The sequence below is a fragment of the Scomber japonicus genome, chromosome 9 (genome assembly GCF_027409825.1).
Source record: "Scomber japonicus isolate fScoJap1 chromosome 9, fScoJap1.pri, whole genome shotgun sequence".
Taxonomy (NCBI): Eukaryota; Metazoa; Chordata; class Actinopteri; order Scombriformes; family Scombridae; genus Scomber; species Scomber japonicus.
The window spans coordinates 25,908,207-25,930,312 of record NC_070586.1 but is presented as its reverse complement, the minus strand read 5'-3'; the positions used below and the strand labels follow the sequence as shown (position 1 = coordinate 25,930,312).

The 22,106-nt window shown below is 38.2% G+C and overlaps 1 protein-coding gene across 6 annotated transcripts in view; it reads left to right on the top strand.

Annotated features, from left to right (window-relative positions):
• The window catches only part of mctp1a (multiple C2 domains, transmembrane 1a), a 134,714-nt gene that overhangs the window by 40,677 nt on the left and 71,931 nt on the right, over positions 1-22,106 (top strand). For 4 of the 6 annotated variants that reach the window (XM_053324823.1, XM_053324825.1, XM_053324822.1 and 1 more), the window contains exon 1: positions 8,102-8,162. In XM_053324823.1, coding sequence (XP_053180798.1) covers positions 8,102-8,162 — 61 coding nt within the window. Of the gene's footprint in view, positions 1-8,041; positions 8,163-22,106 lie in introns of those variants that run through there. The other 2 variants (XM_053324820.1, XM_053324821.1) reach the window with 1 other exon arrangement.

Genomic DNA, 22,106 nt, shown 5'->3' with positions numbered 1-22,106 from the left:
CTTTATTGAGTTGCGTACAAAAACCTTCACCATCTGTGACTAATGCTGGCTGAATGGACAGTGTCAATCCTCAATTGGTGTGTTGGCTTTCAAGTGTTTGTGCTTGTTTACTGTATTTAATTGAGTTATTTATGTCACAGTCATTACTCTTCAAGTACTGCATGACTACTACGATTAAAAAAGAAAATGTTATTGATGTTGAGAGGTGAATTCTTTTAAGTTATATAAAAACTATTTCCAGCTTCTATAAAGTAATAGCCACTGTTTTACATGTAACATTATAGGTTGCATTACATAACAAGACCAGGCATAAATGGGGCCTTAAAAACAGTGGCTAAAACTATTGTACTTTGTAGAATTTGGAAATTTTTTCTATATTGTTGTCACCCCAGGTTAATGACACTGCTGTCACGAACGGACATCATTCCTTTCTGAATCATTTTTTGAGAAGGAAGACTCTGCTATTAATTGTAGTTTTTGCAGGGCTCACTTAAGCTGTCTGGAAGAGGTGGAACACGGTTACTCTTCAAATTAGTGGGCCAGTGTTTTCCTCATGAATGTGGTCACGCTGAGATCACATTTACACCTGGCTGAGATCCTATCACAATGTGAGCCTGACTACCTCCAGATGTGGTCTGGCTGATCTAATCACAACATGTTCTGAGTGCATTTTCACTTAGATACTGTCAGATACTGTAGTGTATTGTAGGATACAGCAGGAAACAACCTCAGCCTGAATCTCTTCCTTTCCAGTATTTTCCACCCACATATGTGCTATAATTAGATGGAGCACATGAAAGATGTATTTCTAGAAATTCAATAGGCCTTACAGGCAGACCTGAAGAGCCTCACCTTCCTTGTGTGTCTATCATTACAAGTGTCTGTGCATGTGTTATCAACACTGATCTGCATGTTGCAATTTGTGGGTATTTCAAAGGCTATGGGTAATAGTTACACACAAGATTAATCTTATTCAATGTAATTCAATTTCTTGAATTCACATGTCTGAAATTGTGCAAAAAAACAAACAAAAAACAATGATATGAAACAGAGAAATGGAGCAAATTTGTGAAAGTTAAATGGTAAATATTTGGCATAAATGACTGAAATGATTAAGTGATTATCACAACAGTTGGCAATTAGTTTTCCGTTCTCCAACTTATCAATTATTTGTTGTACATGCATGTGGTGCCGTGCTCATACGTTTTTATCTGGAACCCTCGAAATATGTGTTTGATGGATGACTGTGCAGGTGAAGCTTGTGAAGAATCTCTGTGGCTGAAAATAAATCCATGAAGAGAAATAATGGATTCACTGCATTATTCTGTGAAATATTGCAACTCCGACTTAGTTTCAGCCTCCCTTTATTAAACACACCCTCTTTATACCCTATTTTGTGTTCATGGAAGACATGGGGATATGATGTACCTCAAACACACACACATAAAGGATTTTAGTTTTTCTGGAGTAGCAAAGTAACACTCAGATAGTATTTTTCTAAAATTCTTTAAAGTTCTAAAAGACGAGAAGAAATGACAGACTTCATTAGCATGTGCCATTTTTTTGTATTTTATATTTATAGTCAATTACCTCCTACATGTGGAGCTTCCTGTTTGCAGGATCACTTGCATTTATGAAGGAAATGTTTTCATTTATCTTGTTTTCAAAATGTTAAACTACACAGGAATACCAAGTTAGAGTCCAGAGTCATTTAAATACACATATTTTACTTGAAACACATGACCCTGAGAGATAAAACTGCATAGTGCAGCCAATGTGTATCTATTTTTGAGTAAAACTATCAAAATAAAACAACACGATAGTACAGAATCTTGAATTTGTTAAGACTTTCCAGGCTGTTAACTTTTTTCTCTGTGAATTTATTTGTACCAGTTTGAAACCAAACACACATGTTTCTTCAGGTCATACAGCAAATAAAGAAAACAATGATATCTTGTAAAACCTTAGAACATAATATACTTTTTCTCTTTTGTTATGATCAACTTAAGTTACCCAGAGTACAAAGGTCCTCCCTACAGGTATGCAATTACCCAGCTTTCATTATGAGATCCATTTTAGTTATATTGAAGAAACACATTTACTCAGAAACCTTCATAATGTGGTTTGATTAAAGTATTGTAGCAGAGCATTATTAGTTTGATAATAAAAATCTGAACACAAGAGAATCCTGATAGCTGAATTTTTACTGCGCATGTAACGTCCCTGTTTTGACTCCAGCCAGGGACCTTGGTTGCATGTCATACTCAGCTCTCTCTCACCCATAGTTTCCTGTCTGCTTCTTAACAGTCCAATAAAGACAGATATAAAAAAAAAACAAGTCAGCACAGGAGCTTTCCCACTCTGAGTCTACTCACAATGTCTCATTTCAGAAATGGAAAGAATTAATTTGATGTGGTTTATGTAAATAAACCATCAATTATCCATAAAAAGACACACAAATCAATCCATTCATGGTAATATTGTACCTTCATCCAATAGGTGAAACATTTTCAAGTTACTCTGTGGTCTGTTGTTGTGGTGTGCATTCATTAATCTGGTCTAGTCTTATTGATTGTCTTTTATATGAGTTTTCACTCTCTTAGGACATTAAATTATTCCTCTAAGCTTTCTGACATGCAGTAAGGCAGAAGATAACAGCACATAACAAGAACTATGAAGATGACAAGAAAGGGGAGAAAAATACATGTTTTATGATGAGTAGAAGGAAGTGGTGTCTGACCTAACAGAAGGAAGACGGTAATGAAGTCCTTGTTAATGAGCAAAGCAGTTATAGGGTATTGTAATACAAGAACAGGAACAGAGGTGCAGAGCCTGGAAATTACCTGCCACTGCATTGAGTAATTTAGCTCTGGGCTAAATACAGGCTTCCTCCTCCATGAAGACACCACTGTCATGACATATCATCTAGGAAAAGAAATATATGACATCCCAAAGGGGACGTTTTTGAAGCATTTTTTCTACTAACCTGCCTTTTACATGTGAACTTTTTATAAAACTCCCCCAGTAGGCTGTTTTATAGCAGCAGTCAAGGTTAAACCACAGGGCTCAGCTTAAAGACTAAAACAATGGCACAGCACCATCATGTAGTACAACTTCAGTCAGCCACCCTCACCAGAAACTGTGATGAGACGCCTCTGTGACTGTGTTTGGCTGATATGAAAATTAATTTAAATAAATTAGTTTTTTCTAGACTATAATCAGACAAGTTGGGATATCGAGGCATCAAACTTTGAATATGATAAGATACAATTTACTACTATTGCTATGTATGTTCAGTGTAACGTGATATAATTCAACATAATATGATTCAAGGCGATATGATGCAAGAGTTTGGTGTATTGTATTTGATGTATTTCTGAAGCACACACAAGTCATAAATTAGAAAAAACATATCCCGTTTTTAATTTAGATATTTTGTTTTGGTTGTACTGCAACACCTAGACCTTTCACAAGTCTTTTGTAGTGTAGTCTCCATTTTACATGCATATGCTATATGACCTAAACAATTAGTGTCAAAATAGTTAAATAGTTATAATAGTTATAATCTAATGACTCTGACCTGTAGAACAATTATTCTACAGCACAAGTTCCACTTAACCACTTAGCTGTAGCATGCCAGCACACGTAAGAAACAGAGAGGAGGAATCAATCTAAAACATTTCTAAATAATAAAGGCATCAAGCTTCTTCTAATAACATTTCTATAATAATACCAATGTAGAAATGTTAGAAATGCATCATGAGTTCATCCCATATGGTGTCTGGTGCACACTTCCTTTAATCAGAACAATAGCATGGTGAATGTTTGTGCCGGTGCACAGATGCAAATGGGTGAATCTTCCCATCCTTAGCTCAGATGTTTCTCATTTTACAACATCATAACCTTTTATCACAGTATGTACCTGAGAAACCTCTAAACCTCTGTAGAGTCAAGTGTAACCTTTCACAACTTGCCATTATCTCTCACAGCCTGAGGAGCTCCTTTGGCAGGGAGGGACGGGGGGTGTGTTACAGTGGGTCATGTGGGGACACTGAAAAGAAATAAAACATTATGAGCTGCCAGATGAGAAATTTTGTTTTCTGAGCTTACTCCATGTTTGTCCTTTTTATGAGTTTGAGACTGTTGCTAAAACTGGATGCTCAAGAGCGAGATGTTGATTACATTTCAGATTTAATTAAGGTGCGGGCGAGTCAACAAAAGTGAGGCTGTTTGACTAAATGTTTTTTTATGGCTTTATAACAGATCTGAAGCTCGATGCAGTATATCTAGGTAATCTACTCAACACTCTTCTGCCCTCTCTCTTAGACTGTAAGCAGATAAAACGCATTGTGTCTGGCTGGAGACCGTCGGTGCAAAATATCCTGTTGAATATTTATTCTCATCCTTTCAGAGAAGCATGAAACATCATCTGTCTTACATATTGCTGAAGGACTCCTTCCTATGATTCATTATTGATGACCCCTCACATCTACACACACACACTAAAATGAAAGAGCAGGCAGCACTGTCACACACATACCCACTCTTTGTGCACGTAATAACATGCAAACAGCCCCCAGGAGATGATGGTAGAATGCCATCAATATTTGCAATTCAATGTTGAACTCCGTTTATTCCATCAAAGTAGTATTTAGTTAATGGAAAAGGAAATTGTTATTGATTGATATTTGAATGGATTCAGCTGGGGAAAGGTTGTATCAGCTGAAGGCTTGTCTCCAAATAGCCAGAGCACTTTTCCACTGTAGTTCTCCAGGGATTATTCAATGTAAATGTAAAGTGCTCTGGTAGTTGAATCCCAATGGAGAGGTTCCACATGAAGCTGTAATGGTAATGGTCCTGTATATACACTATGCTGCATTGAGCAGTATGCCGACACACACACACACACACACTAAGATATACACACCTCTGGTTACGAATGGGCAGCTTATGTTTTTTAAGTTTAGAACTTTGTTTTGAGCGATGATTGATTGTGAATAGTACAGTATGTAAGTATAACAAATCATGTTTTTACCTAGAAACTGTATACATAAGCAGTATATTTCTGGGTGCACCATGTGTAATACTGAAATACTTGTATTACACATACATATCGATGAAGTGTAGGCCAAATAAGCACACTCATACACACTGTCTGTTGACTTGTACAGTCTCTGCTAGAGTCTGTTGCCCTCTGGAACAGGAGAGAGACTGAACACTGGGTTTCAGCAACTATTGTGTACTTCTCTGTCAGCTTCAAAGAATTGTGAAACTCAGAGCAGGTGGAGTGGGAAAAGCCTTGGCTGTCTTTCCTTTCTCTCTTCTCGTCTTCTCCATATCTGTCATTGTGAATTTGTGTAGAGTGCGTCTTTTTAGGGTGTCTCAAGTCTCTGAGGTCGCAGTGAGCAGATGACAGTGAAAAACATGAAACATTTTCTGTATAGACAAGCCTGAAGCCATTTTTAATGTAAGCCATTTTTAGAAACTGATCCTATATTTGGCAAAACACACTAAGATTTGAAATGGCAAAGGGTGATTTTCTTGTGGGATTTTATGACATAAGACGCTTATTCTGCTCCTTGCACCAGAAAAACCATCCTTACCCAACGGGGGGTAGTTGTCACTTTCATTGGACATGACTTTTGACATGCAAAACTAGCAAGTCTTAAACTGCTCGGTCTGTCTGTGCTTTGCATGGTCTGAACAGCTGTAACTTGATGGCCTGTTTTGTCTGGTTGCTTGTTTTAGTGAATATTTTATTGATCTTATAATGTATACCGTCGTGGTATCTGCAAATCCGTTGTAAGTCCTCTCATTTTAAGCTCCCTTTTTATGTTTGTGTGGATTTTAATGTTTGTGTCTGTTAGTAGTACTGTACATCATACACATACAAAAAATGCTGATGTTATGAAAAATAGCAAGTACTGAACATTGGATGCATGTGCCACAGAGAAGAAAACATGCACCTTCTGTGTGGCACCTCTTTTTATTTTCGCGATTTTGTTGTATTTTATTGCTTTCACTGTTATTTTATTGTTTTTAATTGTTTTTACTTATTCCTCTCTTTATTTATTACCTGCTTTGGTACACCAAAAGGACTGTTGTAAAGGGCTGTATAAATAAAGTACATTTACATTTATGATGTGACCCCACTTGACACTGTGCTGCAGACTGTATACGTCTGTGTGTCACTATTTGATAGTCATATTTATAGACAACAGGACTTAATGTTATACGGTCAAACTCCCACGACTGTTGCTCAGTACTACTGGCAGCATCCACACACAGGCACTGAGTTCAATTACAGTGTACTACATGCACTGCTGACCCCAGGTTGATCCTATCTAATCATACAGCTTTAACTCTCTGCCTGTCCCTGAATGTTCACATTATATTTCTCCAGACATTTTCTGAGCTGGTGCACCTGTTCCCTAACAGATTAGATTTTGTTTCTGAGATTTATTTTATTTTTTCATTTTTCCCAAAAGATCAACTCGGTTTCCCCCGTTCCTCTGTTTTACGCTGTTTGACAGCAGGTGCGGTCAGGCTGAAATTATTTTGGATTGACTTTTCTCTGGAGATTTGTGAGTTTGAAATGCGGAACCATTTAGTACCGCATTTCTTGCCCGGCTGCTTCTGTTTTTGATTCTAATTACTATATTACAGTAGGACTACATGGATCAAAGTGTCATTATACTCATCATTATTCACTTTTTGCCTCAGTACAGGGATATACCTAAAGAATGGAAGAACATTGCTGCATCACTATTATACTATATTCTACTATTGATGGCACCATCATACACAGAGACACCAGGGATCCCCTCTGTTTTGGGTTTTTCAAAACTCACTGTTACAATGATTTTTGTCCAAACCAATAAAATAAGTTATGGTTGCGCTATGTAGTCAGTTTGTGTTCAAGAACAGCCTGGCATTATGCTGAAGGAAAATAATGTTATGATGACAATGTTAACGGAGAGTCTCTTTCTTTCCATTTGCATCCTTGTTTTCATCTGTTCTGAGATCTCTCTGCTATTCTACGTCTCTCGAGGGAGAGAGAGTTGCTCTTATGTTAGCATTGGTAGTCCGTTAGTAGCCTCCCAATGTCCCACTAGCATTTTTCTGCTCTTTTATAGTTATTCTTAGCCTCAACTCAGACTACGATAGCTGGGGAGACGTGACAGGAGTGCCCACGCACGGGTTGTCTAATAGGCAGGAGAGAAATGAGGGCGGGAAAGTAAGATGAGCAAGCAATAGAGAAAGCAAGTAAGCTGTAGTGGATCTCAGAGAACAGCTCAACTCGTCATGTGGCTGTAAATGTGCCTCTAGCTCCTATGGGAACCACGACGAGAGCCAGTGGGGGCTTCCAGAGTACAGCACAGACCTCAGGGTTGCAGCATGACACGCAAAGCCACATAGATGACCCCTCCAAGAGACTGATGCTCAGAAGCTTCTAAAGATGATTTCATGGCTGTTATGACTAATTAACATGCTTCACAATCAACATCGACTATGTAATGTGCTAATACTCATTTGCTCTCCATTTACCTTTCATTCTGTTCTAAGATGCTTTTTTCTCTGTCTAACATGATTTATTGAGAGCATAATGATGCAGCAGAAAAAAATCTCAACAATCAATAAAAAAAAGTTTAAGATTCATTGACTGTAAATATTGATGGTCTTGACTCAAACCAACATTTTAAGTTAAGCTACATTTCATGAAAACAATGCATGCTGTCAAAGATTTATTAGAGTTTGGATAATTTTCAATTTTGGACTTGCTCTAATACTTACCTGCATGGAACATAAATATTGTTGGGTCTACAATTACTGAGCCTCTTCCATACTTTTGTTTCTTCCCATTAAAAAAAAAAACTTTTTTATTAACCACACATGGGTCCGGCTTCATCTTCTTATTATTTACTTTTTCTCTTGTCTTTCTCTTTATCTTCTCTTTGCCCTTACTCAAACTACTAAGCTGTGTTCATGTTGGACTGTACTGGTTTACCTAGGACCCTTATGTTACTTCCTCTCTCTACAGGGCATCAACATAGTGGGGCCCAGTAATGCAGAGCCCCCACCTCGACCACCCAGCCCAGCCATGTACCAGCTGGATATCATCCTAAAGAAAGGGAACAACCTTGCCATCCGAGATCGCACAGGTAGGGGCTCTGTTTCTTTACCATGTTACTCATCGGCATGGTTTATATAGAGAGACAGGTTAACAGCTTTATTTAGCCCTTATCTATCCCACTAAACGAAAGCTACCCTATTCTGTCCTCTGTCTACCTCCCTCATTTATTTTGTCACTGTCACAGGGAATGAAACACACTGATACCTTTTACCATCCTCAAAAAACTGAACTATCTATGTCTTTGTTTCATTTTTTATCTATTCTTCTGCTATCTCTACTACTTTAGGGGTCTCTCTCCAGTTTTACATATGCCTCTTTTTGTCAATGTAATATTTTTCTAGGCATTATTATACTTCTTTTCCTCTGTCTCTTATCTGTATCCTTGTGTAGGGTTTTATTAAATCACACATCTTGTTCTTGCAGCTCACTTCATTTTCTATGTGTGAAGTGAGATGGAATTACTGGGAATGATGTGGCACATTTCCTGCGCATCTAGGCATGAAACGAATCCAGCTTTGCTTTAAGCTAGGACATCACATTTTGAGCCAAGCCAGTTGATGTGGTACAATCCCCCTGCGTACTTTTGTGTAATTTGACAAAATCATATTGTATTTCCTTTGCTAAACTGCATGATACTACAGATGATACATAAAAAAGTCTACATAAATTAAATTGTAGGAAGAAATAACGTTAATGATCTCTGTGTACCTGTATAAAATATAATGTTTCATATTCTGGTACTCTTAATGGGATTTGCTGTTTCTCCAGAGTTGTCGTATGATAGTGATTATACCACAGGTGTGAGACAGATAGCCTCGTACCCTCAGGGGAAGCTGTCTGAACACAGCTCTTATACTGGGCTTTAGCAGGTGATTATGGCTGGCATAGTGGAGGAGCCAGCCGGCAAAAACAAGCAAGGGCAGAGACTTTCTTATAAAAACTCAGAGATGGCAGTTTGGATCGTGACAGATGTAGAGGTCTCATTAACAGTTATAGCTGTTACCATGACGACAGATATGAATTGGTTGCCCAGCTCTTTTCCATACATTTTGGCTGGATCCTTGTCCCTCCCGGATAATGAGCTGTGAGGTGTAGAGCTATCGTGAACCAATCAAGACAGCTCTTTAGAGAGAGGGAGAGACAGGGGCAAATAACAGAAATATGGTGGACTGAATTCAAATAAGCAATAATAAGTCAGCAATAATAACAATCAGTGTTGTTTTCACACACAACATTCTGAATATGAATACAATACAACTTGATGCCCAGTTTTAAAATGTACTGTAGATACAGAACTGTTAGGTCATTTGCATTTTGCTGCATTTTTATTGCAGGCAAGGGATAAAGACAAACATGGGATTGGGTTCTCGGTTCCTTTTTAGCTAGGTAAGTAGAACACAGAAGAGTCGGTATGTCAAACACAAGCAATTTGCAGGGAGAAGCAATTTAGTTCTTCTACCTATTGATTCACTAAAAGCCCCAACATGAATTATAAATGACAAAATAGTTTTCAGTTTTGTCTGCAATAGATTTTTAAGCCACATTTTTCAGAAATACCTCTGGAATATGACATTTCATATATTCAATGAACCTACAAGTGAAACTAAAAATAACCACGCTGGAATTAACTGCTCAACATGCAGGCAGGCAGACATAATAATCACCTCATTATTTCCTAAACTAGTGTGGCATCATATCAAGATACTCAAAACACTGCTTTTTCACTACCTGGAAATTTGATTGGAAAACCCCTAAAACATTCACCATAAAACACTGGAATTATTTACCTCACCAATATGTAGAATATTTTAAAAAATCTATATATTAACTGTATTTTCAATTAAATTAAATAAATCAGTCTGAAAACTGGGTAAATTCAAGGGAGACTTAAGTGGAGCTTTACAAGAAGCTAACCAAAGCAAACACGCAGCAAACAAATAATGCATGCACAAAGGTGATGTATGCATCTAGAGACCAGGGTGATTAGTCACTGTAGTCACATTCAAAAGAGGAGGGGGAGAGAGGCCCAGTGGCAAGGGCTATCCGGTTTCACATTAACGCATTGTCATCTCTGATGTCCCTTCAGTTGAGTTCTAAATGATGGGAGCTGTTCTGTGCTTGAGCCAGAGATGAACTAAAGCTGAAATAGAAAAGTCATCATTGACAATTAAAGGATGTGTTACCACAGCAAAATTCCCTCAGTTAGAGCAGATGAAGGCAGTGGTGAATACGATCAAACATGAGAAATGAGAAATAAAATTCCGCCCAACTGACATTTAATTTTTACCCAGAAACACTCCTCCCTTTTGCTATCATTATTAATTAGGGCAGATACTTCTTTATCCATTTGTAACTAAAATGATATATATTTTTTGACCACACACACATCATGCTGGAAGCAAGCATTTTAAACCCCTGCTGAAAAGGAGGAAATATAACTGATTTTTCACAACAGGAAAATGAGAACAGAATGCTGGTTCAAATGCAGCCTTAATATGTGCTTTTTCAAACGCTGTTCTGTTTGTGAACAGTCTATGAAGCCTCAGTTATTGTCCCTCAGCTGTACTCCTGCCCTGCAGTGTCTTTTATGATCACTTTCTATCATCTTAAAGTACTGACTGTAGTTGTTTTCCTTATATGACCTGATATAGTAACAATCTCCAAATATGATTTCATCTGATTTGATCAAACGTCATTATATATTTTGTAAATGGGAGTGAACACTTCAGTCCAAGCACTCAAATTAATTAAACGACATATGAAATACAAGCCTCTCTTTACTGGCTGTAGAAAAGCCTCTGCTGCAACTGTCGAGTGCAGTCAAGTTCCTCGTAAAGCATTTTCATCTCTCGTCCTCTTACTCTCTTGAACTCAGGCTGACATTTATGCTTAGCATGCAGGTGCTGCCAATTAAAGTCTGTGATGGTTTATGGTAGAGCAGAGACACTGAATTTGGGTCATAGACACAGGGGAGATGACATGCTGGAAGAGTAATGCTGCATTATACCTATGTGTCACCCTATCATGGTTTTGTACTGTATTCACCCATTAGCCTTGATGATGACAGTTTCGCACCACTGCTACTAAAGGGTTGCCACTGACCTGATTACTCTTCATTTGTCTTCATGTGGTGATCAGAGGTTGGTTGTTACTTAGCTGAGCCATCACAGTACAGAGATTTTCCTCATCCTCAGAAGACCATACAAGGCTTCCTAATAGGAATAAGGAAACATCGCTTTCTCACTTGCCTGATGTTAAATGGACAAGAGTTTTTTATATGACCATAATAACTGGCTGCCTTGGCCATCAGTCTCTCCTCAGCCTGCACAGAATCAAACCACTTTACAATTTGTTGCCAGGAGAGACAGCCAACAACCCTGTGTCATGGTTTAATAAATTGACAAGATAACAGCAAATATACATATTGGATATGCATAAATGAAGTAGGCGTGAGGTAAATAAATGTATTTTGCAGCTTTTTTGTAACAAGGTATGGCTTATATAGAGGAACTGTCAACACTGATGTTATGATTTGCCATCAAATTCTGCCTCCGTGCATATGTATATATATCATATACACACACACATACAATTGTGTTCAAAACAAATTCTACCTCGCTTTGAATTTCACCTTATATTATATGAGCAAGACTATGTTGTGGCCCAAGGGAACTAACCCTGCTTTAGCTGTCATTTATGATGAGCCAACAGTGGTGAAGCTTCCTAGATGACCTCAGATGAAAACACACTGCCCTCTATCCTACCTCAGGTCCCTGTAGGTGAGGAACCACAGGGTGAATCCTGTCAGTAGTCCAAGACCTGAAACAACATCCTGTATTGTCATCTTGCATTACCTTTGTTTTGTGTGTGTGTGTGCGCGTGTGTGTGTGAGAGAGAGGGTTAGGGTTACAATCAATGTTTGGCTTTAGAGAGCTGTAAAGATGCAATTATTAATGTTAAACATGACCTATTCCTCTGAAAGGTGTGTGTGTTGGACAGTTTTGTTGTGTTAGTATGTATGCCTTGAACGTATAGTACCATCTCTGCATATGTTTGCTCAGTTTATCTCTAAGGAATATCTTGTAAAATGTTTCTTCATTTCTCTAGACTCTCTGAGTTGAATTACCATTCCTTGTGTTGATATGCATCCTCTCTGCTCTCTCCTCCTTGGTTTTCATGTAATAGTTAATTGGATAATTATTCAAATGCACCTATCCTAACACACACATTAACATAAAAGACTCCTATCTGAATGACTAAATGTTATCTCTTTACCAGCTTGGTTACATATTCCTTATCAGAAAAGTGCTTTAGAAACATTTAGACACAATATTCCCACAACTGATATGAAATAAGCTCCAGATCATATATTTGTGCAGACGTGTTGATGTTTATTGTTGGCTATAAACTATAAACCAGTGACAGATATGATACTTATGTGTAATAATAGCCAGACTTCTAGTCCTTGCATATCTCTACTAGAAACTCTTCTCAACCCATGAGAATAAGCAATAACTAGCTACATGGTTGTAGTCTATGTTATTTGCATAAGCTTGCTCTGTGTGTGTCCTGGCTACTAGAGTGTGTGCACGTTTAGTTTCAAGTGTTTTTTATTAGAGCATGTTGAATACAGTTATACATTTACAGTATACGCACATCTGTGCGCATAGAGTACAGGTCATAGTGCACTTGTTTTTTTTTTTTTATAACATAATAGATGAAAAGAACCGATATAAAATGTGAAATGCAAAATACAAAGAAAGAGAAATAGTTAAGAATATAAAAAATAATAATAATAAAAAAAAATAAATGAATAAGTAAGTGAATAAGTAAATTTAAAAAATAATCAATAAAAAAAATAAAAAAATCAAATCAAATCAAAATCAAAATCAAATCACATAACAAGGAATAAAGATACACATAGCCCTCCCCCCACCCTACCCCGTCTTACTCTTCTGTCTGTATACTACTATGTTAATGTGAAGGGGAAATATCAATTTCTGATAGGAGGTGTGAGATAATGACTGAGAGGAGACCAAATTTTGTCAAAGTATGTGAGTTTATCCATGAGAGGATATCTTATCCTTTCTAGGTGGAGTGTATTAGTAAGGTCACTGAGCCACATCTTTGTGGTGGGTACTTCTTTTTTTTCCAATGCATGAGAAGTAACTTTTTTACAATAATACGACTATAGGAGAGGAAACATTTTTGGAAGGTGCTTAACTTTATAACATCATCTGATGTCCCTAAACTAATAATGAGTGGATCAGTCTCTAGCTGTATGTAAAGTATTTTTGGATATTAAACTGAAGATATTAAACCAATAGGTCTTAACCTTGGGGAGTGTGTGCATGTTTAAAGGACTAATATTAGTGTGGAGGTATTTTCAAACTACAGTGAATCTAATTATCTCTTTTTCCACACAACAAGATGTGAAAACAGTGAGAGAGACACAGCTTGACACACTGTCGGCATGTTGTCTTTTGTTTTACTTCAAGTCCCTTTCATTGCTTTCTCACCTCTCATATTATCCTCCTACGTGATGTGCACTTGCCTGCTTTATTTTGGTTTCTGCTCATTCAGCTCAGCTTTATGATGTTAAATACCATCTAATTATGATGGTATCTCACACTTTTCAGCAAAACCATGTTGCACATTAGTTCAGGTTCATTTAGGGTGGATGTTAGTGCAGGATACAAAAATAAATTCCACAGTATAAAGCAGAAGCTTGCAAGTGTGTGATTGTGTGGAATTGTAATAAGGTAGACTCTCAAGCCATCTGTCAGGATCCCATAATGGAATGTCTTGTCTCTTCAGCCTTATCCAATACATCCCGAATGCCGATTGCATTCTGGGTAATGGGAAACCTCACTGTTGCGACCATCCGTCAGTCCTGACACTACACATAGGCCATTAACACACACACACGCATGCACATACACATACAGTACTTGTAGCCACACAAAGTGCCAACAATCCGTGGTTGTGAAGCTTTTCTAGGTTTTCCCCTTGAGCGTGACTGACTACTTTATGGGCAGCTCTACCACATTTTTCTCCTCTTCTGTTCTCACACCTCATGACAAGGCTCAGTGAGCTTCCTTCATGCTGTGGTTCTTAATAACAGCCTTTTTGACAGTCAATGTGTTGGCCAACTCTGCATATGACCTGCTGCACTGTAAATTAACAAAGCAGTGAGTGCCTAGAAGAAGGAAAAAGTTCAGGTTAGTACCATATGGTTTATATGGTGAGATGTTATCTTCTGAAGGTATCTTCTTTCACTATTTTCATTCCTTCTTCTCGAGGTGAGACAAGTTATCTTTGTATGTGTTTGTGTCCAATTAATATATGTATACTGACATTTTCTGTAGATTCTTAGTTATCCAGGTCATAGTTGTCCATGGAGGGTTGAACTGAGGGCAAGTTGAAGATACTTGAACATTTTCGAACTGATTGGTGGTGCGTTTCAGGTATTTAACTTCGGCAGGCTCGCTATCAAGGTCAATGACACCACTTTCTTGTTAGTGCTCCAGGCTGTTGCTACGAGTAGTTGGAATCATGTCACATGAGGCCAAATTGTTGCTAAGTCTCTTCTCAGAAGGAAGGGATAAAATGACAGCATTTTAGATGAGCAATAAGTGGTGTTGTACGGTAGAGCTCCTTCCCTGTTGAGAGATGTTTTTCTCCACTTTGATGTAAATGGCCTCCTTTACTCCTCTTTCAAACCATCTGTCCTCCATATCCAAAACATGCATGTAGTTGACCTCAAAAGATTGTCTCTTATCTTTCGATGTAGGCAAACTGCTGAGTCTTGACCTGTGGAGTTGGTCCTCCAGTGTTGAGCAATGCATTTGCTTAATGGTCAATGGTAGTTGCCCCGATATACAAGTCTGTGCATTCCTCACTGCATCAGGCTACATATACTAGATTGCTTTGCTTGTGTTTGTGTATATGGTCTTTCGGGTGGACCAGTTTCTGTCTTAGTTTTGCCAGGTTTGAAAAAACACATGGATGCAGTGTTTATTGAAAATCCTTTCTCAGATACAGTGTTTCCTCTAGGATTTCTTTCAAGGTATGGGTGCAGCAATGTTTTGTTCACCCCAGTAAGTGGTGGTGATTGGTCTAATAAGCAGCAACACAGAGCTCTCAGGACGCTGTGCTCTCACACATGCTGCATTTATAGTCACTAGCTCATTTGTGGGGGTCAAGGAGGCGCTATCAATATACGGTAGACTCCCGGAAGTTCCGGGAGCATTGGGATGCCTGCTGTGCGCCACGCGCCTGCTGCAATTCTGAAGGCGTGGCAGCAATAATTAAGCCGTGGCGGCTCACCCCGACAAAATGTACATAGCGGATGTTGTTGCATTTTTTCTCTTTTCTTCACCACCCATACACTGATATTCATTTTCTGCTTAAGTCAATTGCCTCACATCGAAAGAACTAAGTGTTGTACTTGAAATGTGAACAGGTTGTCTGCTAGACTGAAACAGCACTGGTTTCATACTGACATTATGCATTATTGATGGCTTTCTAATGCTATCAGTAGGCAGCTTGTCATCAATATTCATTGTATTTTTATACTCTGAATGCTATCAGTAAGTCTCAGATCTACTGTGCAAAACCTTTGCCTTATTTCAAATAGTATTTTTCCAAATCTGACCAATAAGAAATTACTGATAAGAAATAATATTATGCTTTTGAATACAGTTTGGATTTTTGCATTCAGCTCCCGATGCTATTTTTTACTCAGTGCTGTTTCTATTTTTGTATTTTTGAGTATTGATTAAAAGATAATTATAACCTAGAAACATGAACTCTTAACAATAATGATCTTTTTTTCTCATGGAGTATGATACTTATTTTTAGTAAATGACATCATACTGTTCTCAGTGGGATGTAATTACCTGCTCATATATTATCAGTTAATAATTCAGGACAGTTTGGCTGGCCTGTACTGACACAGAAAGCTATTGATCATGACTATGTAATGAGTATCTACAGATTGATGATGAAAATGATGGAGCCGAGTAATGAATTGTTCATCTCATCATTGTGAGGCCATGACAGAAACTAGTTTTTTATTATAGAAATCTGTGGCTAATCACAACACTGTGTTACTGTCATCTTCTATCCTGCAGTCCGTAGCAGGTACCTTTGAAGTGGGGTAGACTGTTCTTTTAATGGGTTTGCGTTAGTTCATGCAAGACACAGAAGTCATACAACACAGCTGTAATCAACTGACAGCCGTTGAATGAATCAGCATACCTTATCAGTCAGACACCAATCACAGCTATTCTCACCACAAGGTGGTCCCTTTAAATATGACTCCCACCTACACTGATCTTGCTACACCAACACTGCTTATCACGCTGCTGCTGCTGCTGCTGCTGCTGCTGCTGGCAAAGCTGGCGTCCACCACCCCAGCCTCCACCTTTCTGGTTCAGGGTCCCATCATGGCTCAAGGGTCAATCTGAAATTCATGTCTTGCTTTAGGCCCACTCAGATAGGGAGCATCTTGGAGTGGAGCCTTCAGAGCCAAGTAAAACTGTATTTCCATTTGTCGCAATAAATGGTTTGATCTATGATGACAGTGTTCCTGACTGAAGTCTATTAAAACATTTTTAGTTAGTATCTTCTGTTCTGCATTACGAAGCAAGATGGTAACTTCTAACTTCCTCCTGGCCTTTTTTGTGAATGATTGTTAGAAATTGTATGCCAAGCAGGAGAAGTCTATTCTAAGCATTAATTTCCAAGAACTGGGGTCAGAACTGGAGCCAGAACTTGGGACAGAATTTGGGCCAGAACTACTGTCACAGACAGACAGGAATCATCCTTTGTTTTTCTAGACTTTTTAACCTAGGTCACGTCCTCATGTCTGCCATTACTGCCAAGACTTCTGTCTGTTTTACTGCCATGCTGCCTCTCAGTCCAATAAACTAGGCAAGTGTTTGTCCTCGCATGTGTTTATTTGTGTGACTGCAAGTGCTAATGTCGCAATACTTCTTTTTCATTGCACTTGTGTGCTTATGTGTGTGAGGAAGATAGTGAGTTAGAAATATAGAATGAGAGAGGCACAATGGTGGTGCTTTTGTCAATGGAATGACCACCTATGTGGGTCAGGATGTGCAAAACAAATGAGTCCTTAGTTATTGCTCTGGGCTTTGTCTGGAGCTTAGGGAGACATGGTTGCATGCATTGGGACCATCGCTCACTCCCAGAGCAACACTGGCATCAAAATGGAAACATTAGATTTTGATTAACTTTTCTGTATTTTCAGTCCACCCCTATAATGACTGTTAAACCACAGCAGCAAATCTTGCCAAACCTAAATGGACATTTAGTTGACTTGACTCAGATATATATTTTTTAAAGGTTATGTTTGGCTTTCATCTTCATTACGTAGTTTTACAATTAATACAATAATATCTTGCCAATAATGAGAAACAAAAGCTGGTAATATAAATATATGGAAAATTCCAAATTAAATGCTAAACTAGATATTGTTTTGCAGTGCTACATATTAATACTTTGTTGTTGTTATATTTTCCCTTAATGTAATATATCAACAACTAATTTACAGTGGTTCGAGACATGATGGTCAAAAAGTGAATGTTTTACATATACTAAAAAGTCAAAGGTGTCAAATTGGATTGCTTTGGCAAATAATCTTCATTCACGAGCAAGGAACACATCACCAACGAGATACGTTTTAACAGATTTATTGACAGAATTTGAATGAATTGTGTATCCTTGATGCGGAGTGATTCTTGATACAGTTTTTCTTGATGCGGTGTCGGGAGGTCGGACGAAGGATCCGCCGCTGCGCCCGGGCAGTGACGAACCCCCAGGAACCTATAAGAGAGGAGAGAAGAACAGAAGAGAGGGCGGGGGGGAGGGAAACTCAACAGCGAGAGTGAACGAGGGGGAAGCTGTTAGGTCTGTTTATATAGGAGCCGGAAGGGGTGTAATTGGTGTGTGTTCCCGCTCCTGAAACTGCGCATATCAAGCTTCGATTCTTCTTGATCCCAGAGATGGTATGCAATGCAATGCAATATCTGGATGTCCAACACACACGAGCAATGTAGTCACATGTGGAAACTGGGTGATGCAAGAGAAACCTGGTGATGCAAGTGACTGATAAAGGAGACTGACACCCAGCAGTTGTGTGCTTTTCATCTTCATGGCTAACCATACAGGTTGTTTATGCTACACCAGCCAGCATGAACTTTTTATAGTTCATGACAATAGCCTTGTATTTTATCATGTATCCATGTATTTTACTAGCCTGGATGTCAGAATAAACAGAAAGTGATGAACTTTTGGTCCCTTAGTGCACACATTGGCTTACAAGGTTTTCCAGATTAAGGCCTTGCTTTTTAATTCAAAGCTTTTCAGCACCTCCTCTGCTGCTAATGCCTCTGCTGAGAATCTCCTCTCCAGGCCTATGATGAGGTTGATGAGTTAGCTACTCTAGCCTCTACTGCTACCCAGCATGATGGGGATGCACTGTTTATTGCAGCTTCAGGAAATCTGTTTGCTCCTTTATCAGATTGCTTGGTCATACAGTATGTATGACTTTGTTGGTTAAGTTTTCAATTCACTTACTTACTTACTTGGACTTGCATTTATGATACCTAGTCTATCAATTGCATTTTTCACTGAATACCAAAGACAAGTTTAAGCTTATTTATGTACCATGAGGCCAATCTAGGCTCCTGAAGATTGAGCAAGCTGCTGGAAGATGCACCAATATGTCAGTGCCATAACGTTCTATAAGTACCTTAGGCAGGAAAGAAATATACTGGAGTTCACAGTAGTGTGATGGGGTTTAACAAAGTAATTTCATTTAGAGAGCTGGGGGGGGGAGTGGAAGCAAATGAAAGCAAAATATGAGATGGAAGATGGAGAAGATGTTGTTGAATGTAAGAGGAGAAGATAGACTGAGAAGAGAAGAACAGTAGTCATAAAAGCAATAAAGCTCACGAGGTACAGTGACTACAGAAAATGAATGTTTCTAAACCGAGCAATACAGTGGGCCTATATCACATTTATACACAATTGTATCAATAAAAGTAAAAGCTCCTCCAGATCAAAGACAAACATAACTTATTACATGAAGATGGGTTTAACTCATACATGTCCCTCTAATGTTAGTTTATGTTGTATAGAGATGCACACTGCCTCCCATCTGTGATGAACAACACGCTATCCAGAATTGGTCAGTTTTATTATGCATATTGCTATATTTACCATGTGGGATCATTAATTCGATCATTGGCTGGTTTGTATTTTAACCTTATATTTAAATCCTTCCTGGATTGTAGAAATGTTTATACTAGTAAATAATATAAACATTTCTAAATAGGCTGTGTTTTAGTGTGTCTACACAGGTGTTATCTTTTTATTGTTTTACTTTTTAATTCATAACCTGTTCATAACATGTAAATGTTGTTGTAACTGTAGTTTTTTTTCCAGTCAAGTAATAATGCACAGCCACACAAGAATCAGCAGAGATACAGCAAACAATGGAAGACAGAAAGCGAGAAAGAGAGAAGCATTTAGTAGTGATGATTTCATCTGTGGGAAGCCACTCCTGATATTATGTGGACTGTGAAGATTTGTAGGATGAGACATAAGTGGTAAGTCCACTCTAGCTTGTTTTAACATGATAGGCTTACCCTTCAAGGCTCACTCCAGACTGGATTTGCATGAGTTATAGTTAAGTTGAGGATATTTTATCCATAGTGCAACAGGACGGACAGGACAACATTCACCACAGCATACCATTAATAAAACGGCCATGTATACAAAACTTAATCAAAAATAAACAAAGTATCATGAATATGAAAGCCAAGCTAAAGAAATCAATGTACAGCATAAAAGGTTTGCAATGCAGAAGTCAGATAACCTAAACATATTAAAAATAAACAAAATACCATTAATAATTACACAGACAACCATAAACTAAAAACAAAATGTGCTTAATTTAGCCTGAAGCAATGTCCTTTTTTTAAAAACCACTCAGATTCAAACTAGAATTATCTCTGCCTCCTACTAAAGTGCATTTCCCCAAAGAGCTGCTGAGTGACAGTCATCTCTCACAGTATTTAGAGCCTTTTGGTGAAGTTGAACTTCATAATTTGAAGAGAGAGATGGGAGGTAGTGATGAGTCATCTAAGATCCACTCTTTACTCTTTATGGTACAATTTTTCTCCAATGCATATTTGTTTCAAACTACCTAACCAAAGTGTGATTGAGAGAGTGAGCACACTTCCTACAACAGATGGGTAAAACTGGATCATAGCTTGACATCTGTTGAATCTGTCATGAGACAATTTTAAGATTGTGTGAATGTGGCTTTCCCATTTAAGGTTTGCAAAGATGATAGTGCCAATAAATTTAAGCAAATAGGCGGTTTCTTACCAGGACCACCAGTAGATGAACATCTTCACAGTCTCCAGTCTCTTTAGTTCAGTCACTGCACCAGCTGCCATACATATCCTCACCTTCATCTTATATGCTGATTCATCTGACTCACCCACACCTTGTAGTAACACCAGCAAATTTAAACATTTTAACTGAGTCATCATGAGTATAAGGAATAAAGGAATGAAAGAGCACAGTCAGCAACAGTGAGGAGCCATGCTAATTGTAAGTGGCTTAGAAAGAATGTTTTGAATTTGAACCATTTGTTTCATGTCCTATTTATTGTCTAATAAAACACATGGCTTCATTAGACAATAAATTGGATAATGGGTATTTTGTTTTTCAAAATCAATCTGATTTTATTTGTTCAAATGCTTACCGATTACCTGCCAATTAAAAGATGATAGAAGGTTACGATCATACATTTCAATTATTGGTAGTGGGGCTGCCCTTTCCTTCATGGATCAAAGACTGTTCCTTTTAGTTTGCTGCATTCTCAGGTGTCTGGCAGAGTGGTTGGCTTACTGGCAGGCAGACACAGTGAGCAGTATTTTCATGGCTGTTGCCCATTAAGTGTCCAGTAGAGATACATGTGTGGTGGATTATGATTTCAACTGCCTGTCAGGAAGATAGAGAGCAGCTTTCAAAAGTAAGTCTATCAGGGGCTTTTATATCTGCCTGTGTGCCACACCCAAAGCAAATGTACCTGCTGAATATACCGCTGGGTCCTCTCACACACAAGTTTATTTCTTCTCTCAGCTGCTATTATGCTGTTTAGTGGTTGGTTTCAATAACAATCACAGAACACGAATAACATGACTCACACACTCACTCGTGACCAGTGTGTGGACCCAGGGGGTTCTTCCAGAAGGGAAGATAAGGGAGTTTAATCTAATTTGGCTTTATTATGTCTGCGTCTATTCCTAAGGTTTATGCCCTGAAATAACCCAGCATTGTATGTGGCAGATTAACTGTATATTTACACCTGGTGTTAAAATAAACATGAATAATGTTAGTAGTTACAACCAATGCTGTCAACTGCTTTCCTGACCCTCATTCCTTCAAACTGACCTTTTGTATTTGAGTTCTGAGCAATACAAAGATGTTACGTTTGACCTCACTGATCATTTGTGTTTTATTTGAGGACATGATTGCTGTGTTTAACCTGCTTTTGATTTCAGTTTCAGTTCATTCTCCTGTTAACAACGTGTTAATCCCAGCATGCAAAGCTAAAGGAGTGTTTCACATCAAGTGTTGATCGAGTGTTGTTCTTCAGGGTGTATTTAGAAACTCATGGCACATACATTGTAGACATTGCATTGCAATCATTTTCTTTTTTAGAGTGCTGTTAAATCTTCTAAAACATAATTACAAGCTTTTCTTGCCTTTTAGTTCACAAGAATTAGCACTAATGCCACTGAGTGGTAGAAAGACAGAAAATCTTTTTCTTTTGCTTTGCACAGCTGCACTCCCATACACACCTAGGGCACTTACTTACTTTGCAGTTTATCAGTGTGTGACACATTGACTTCTTATTCCCACTCTCCCA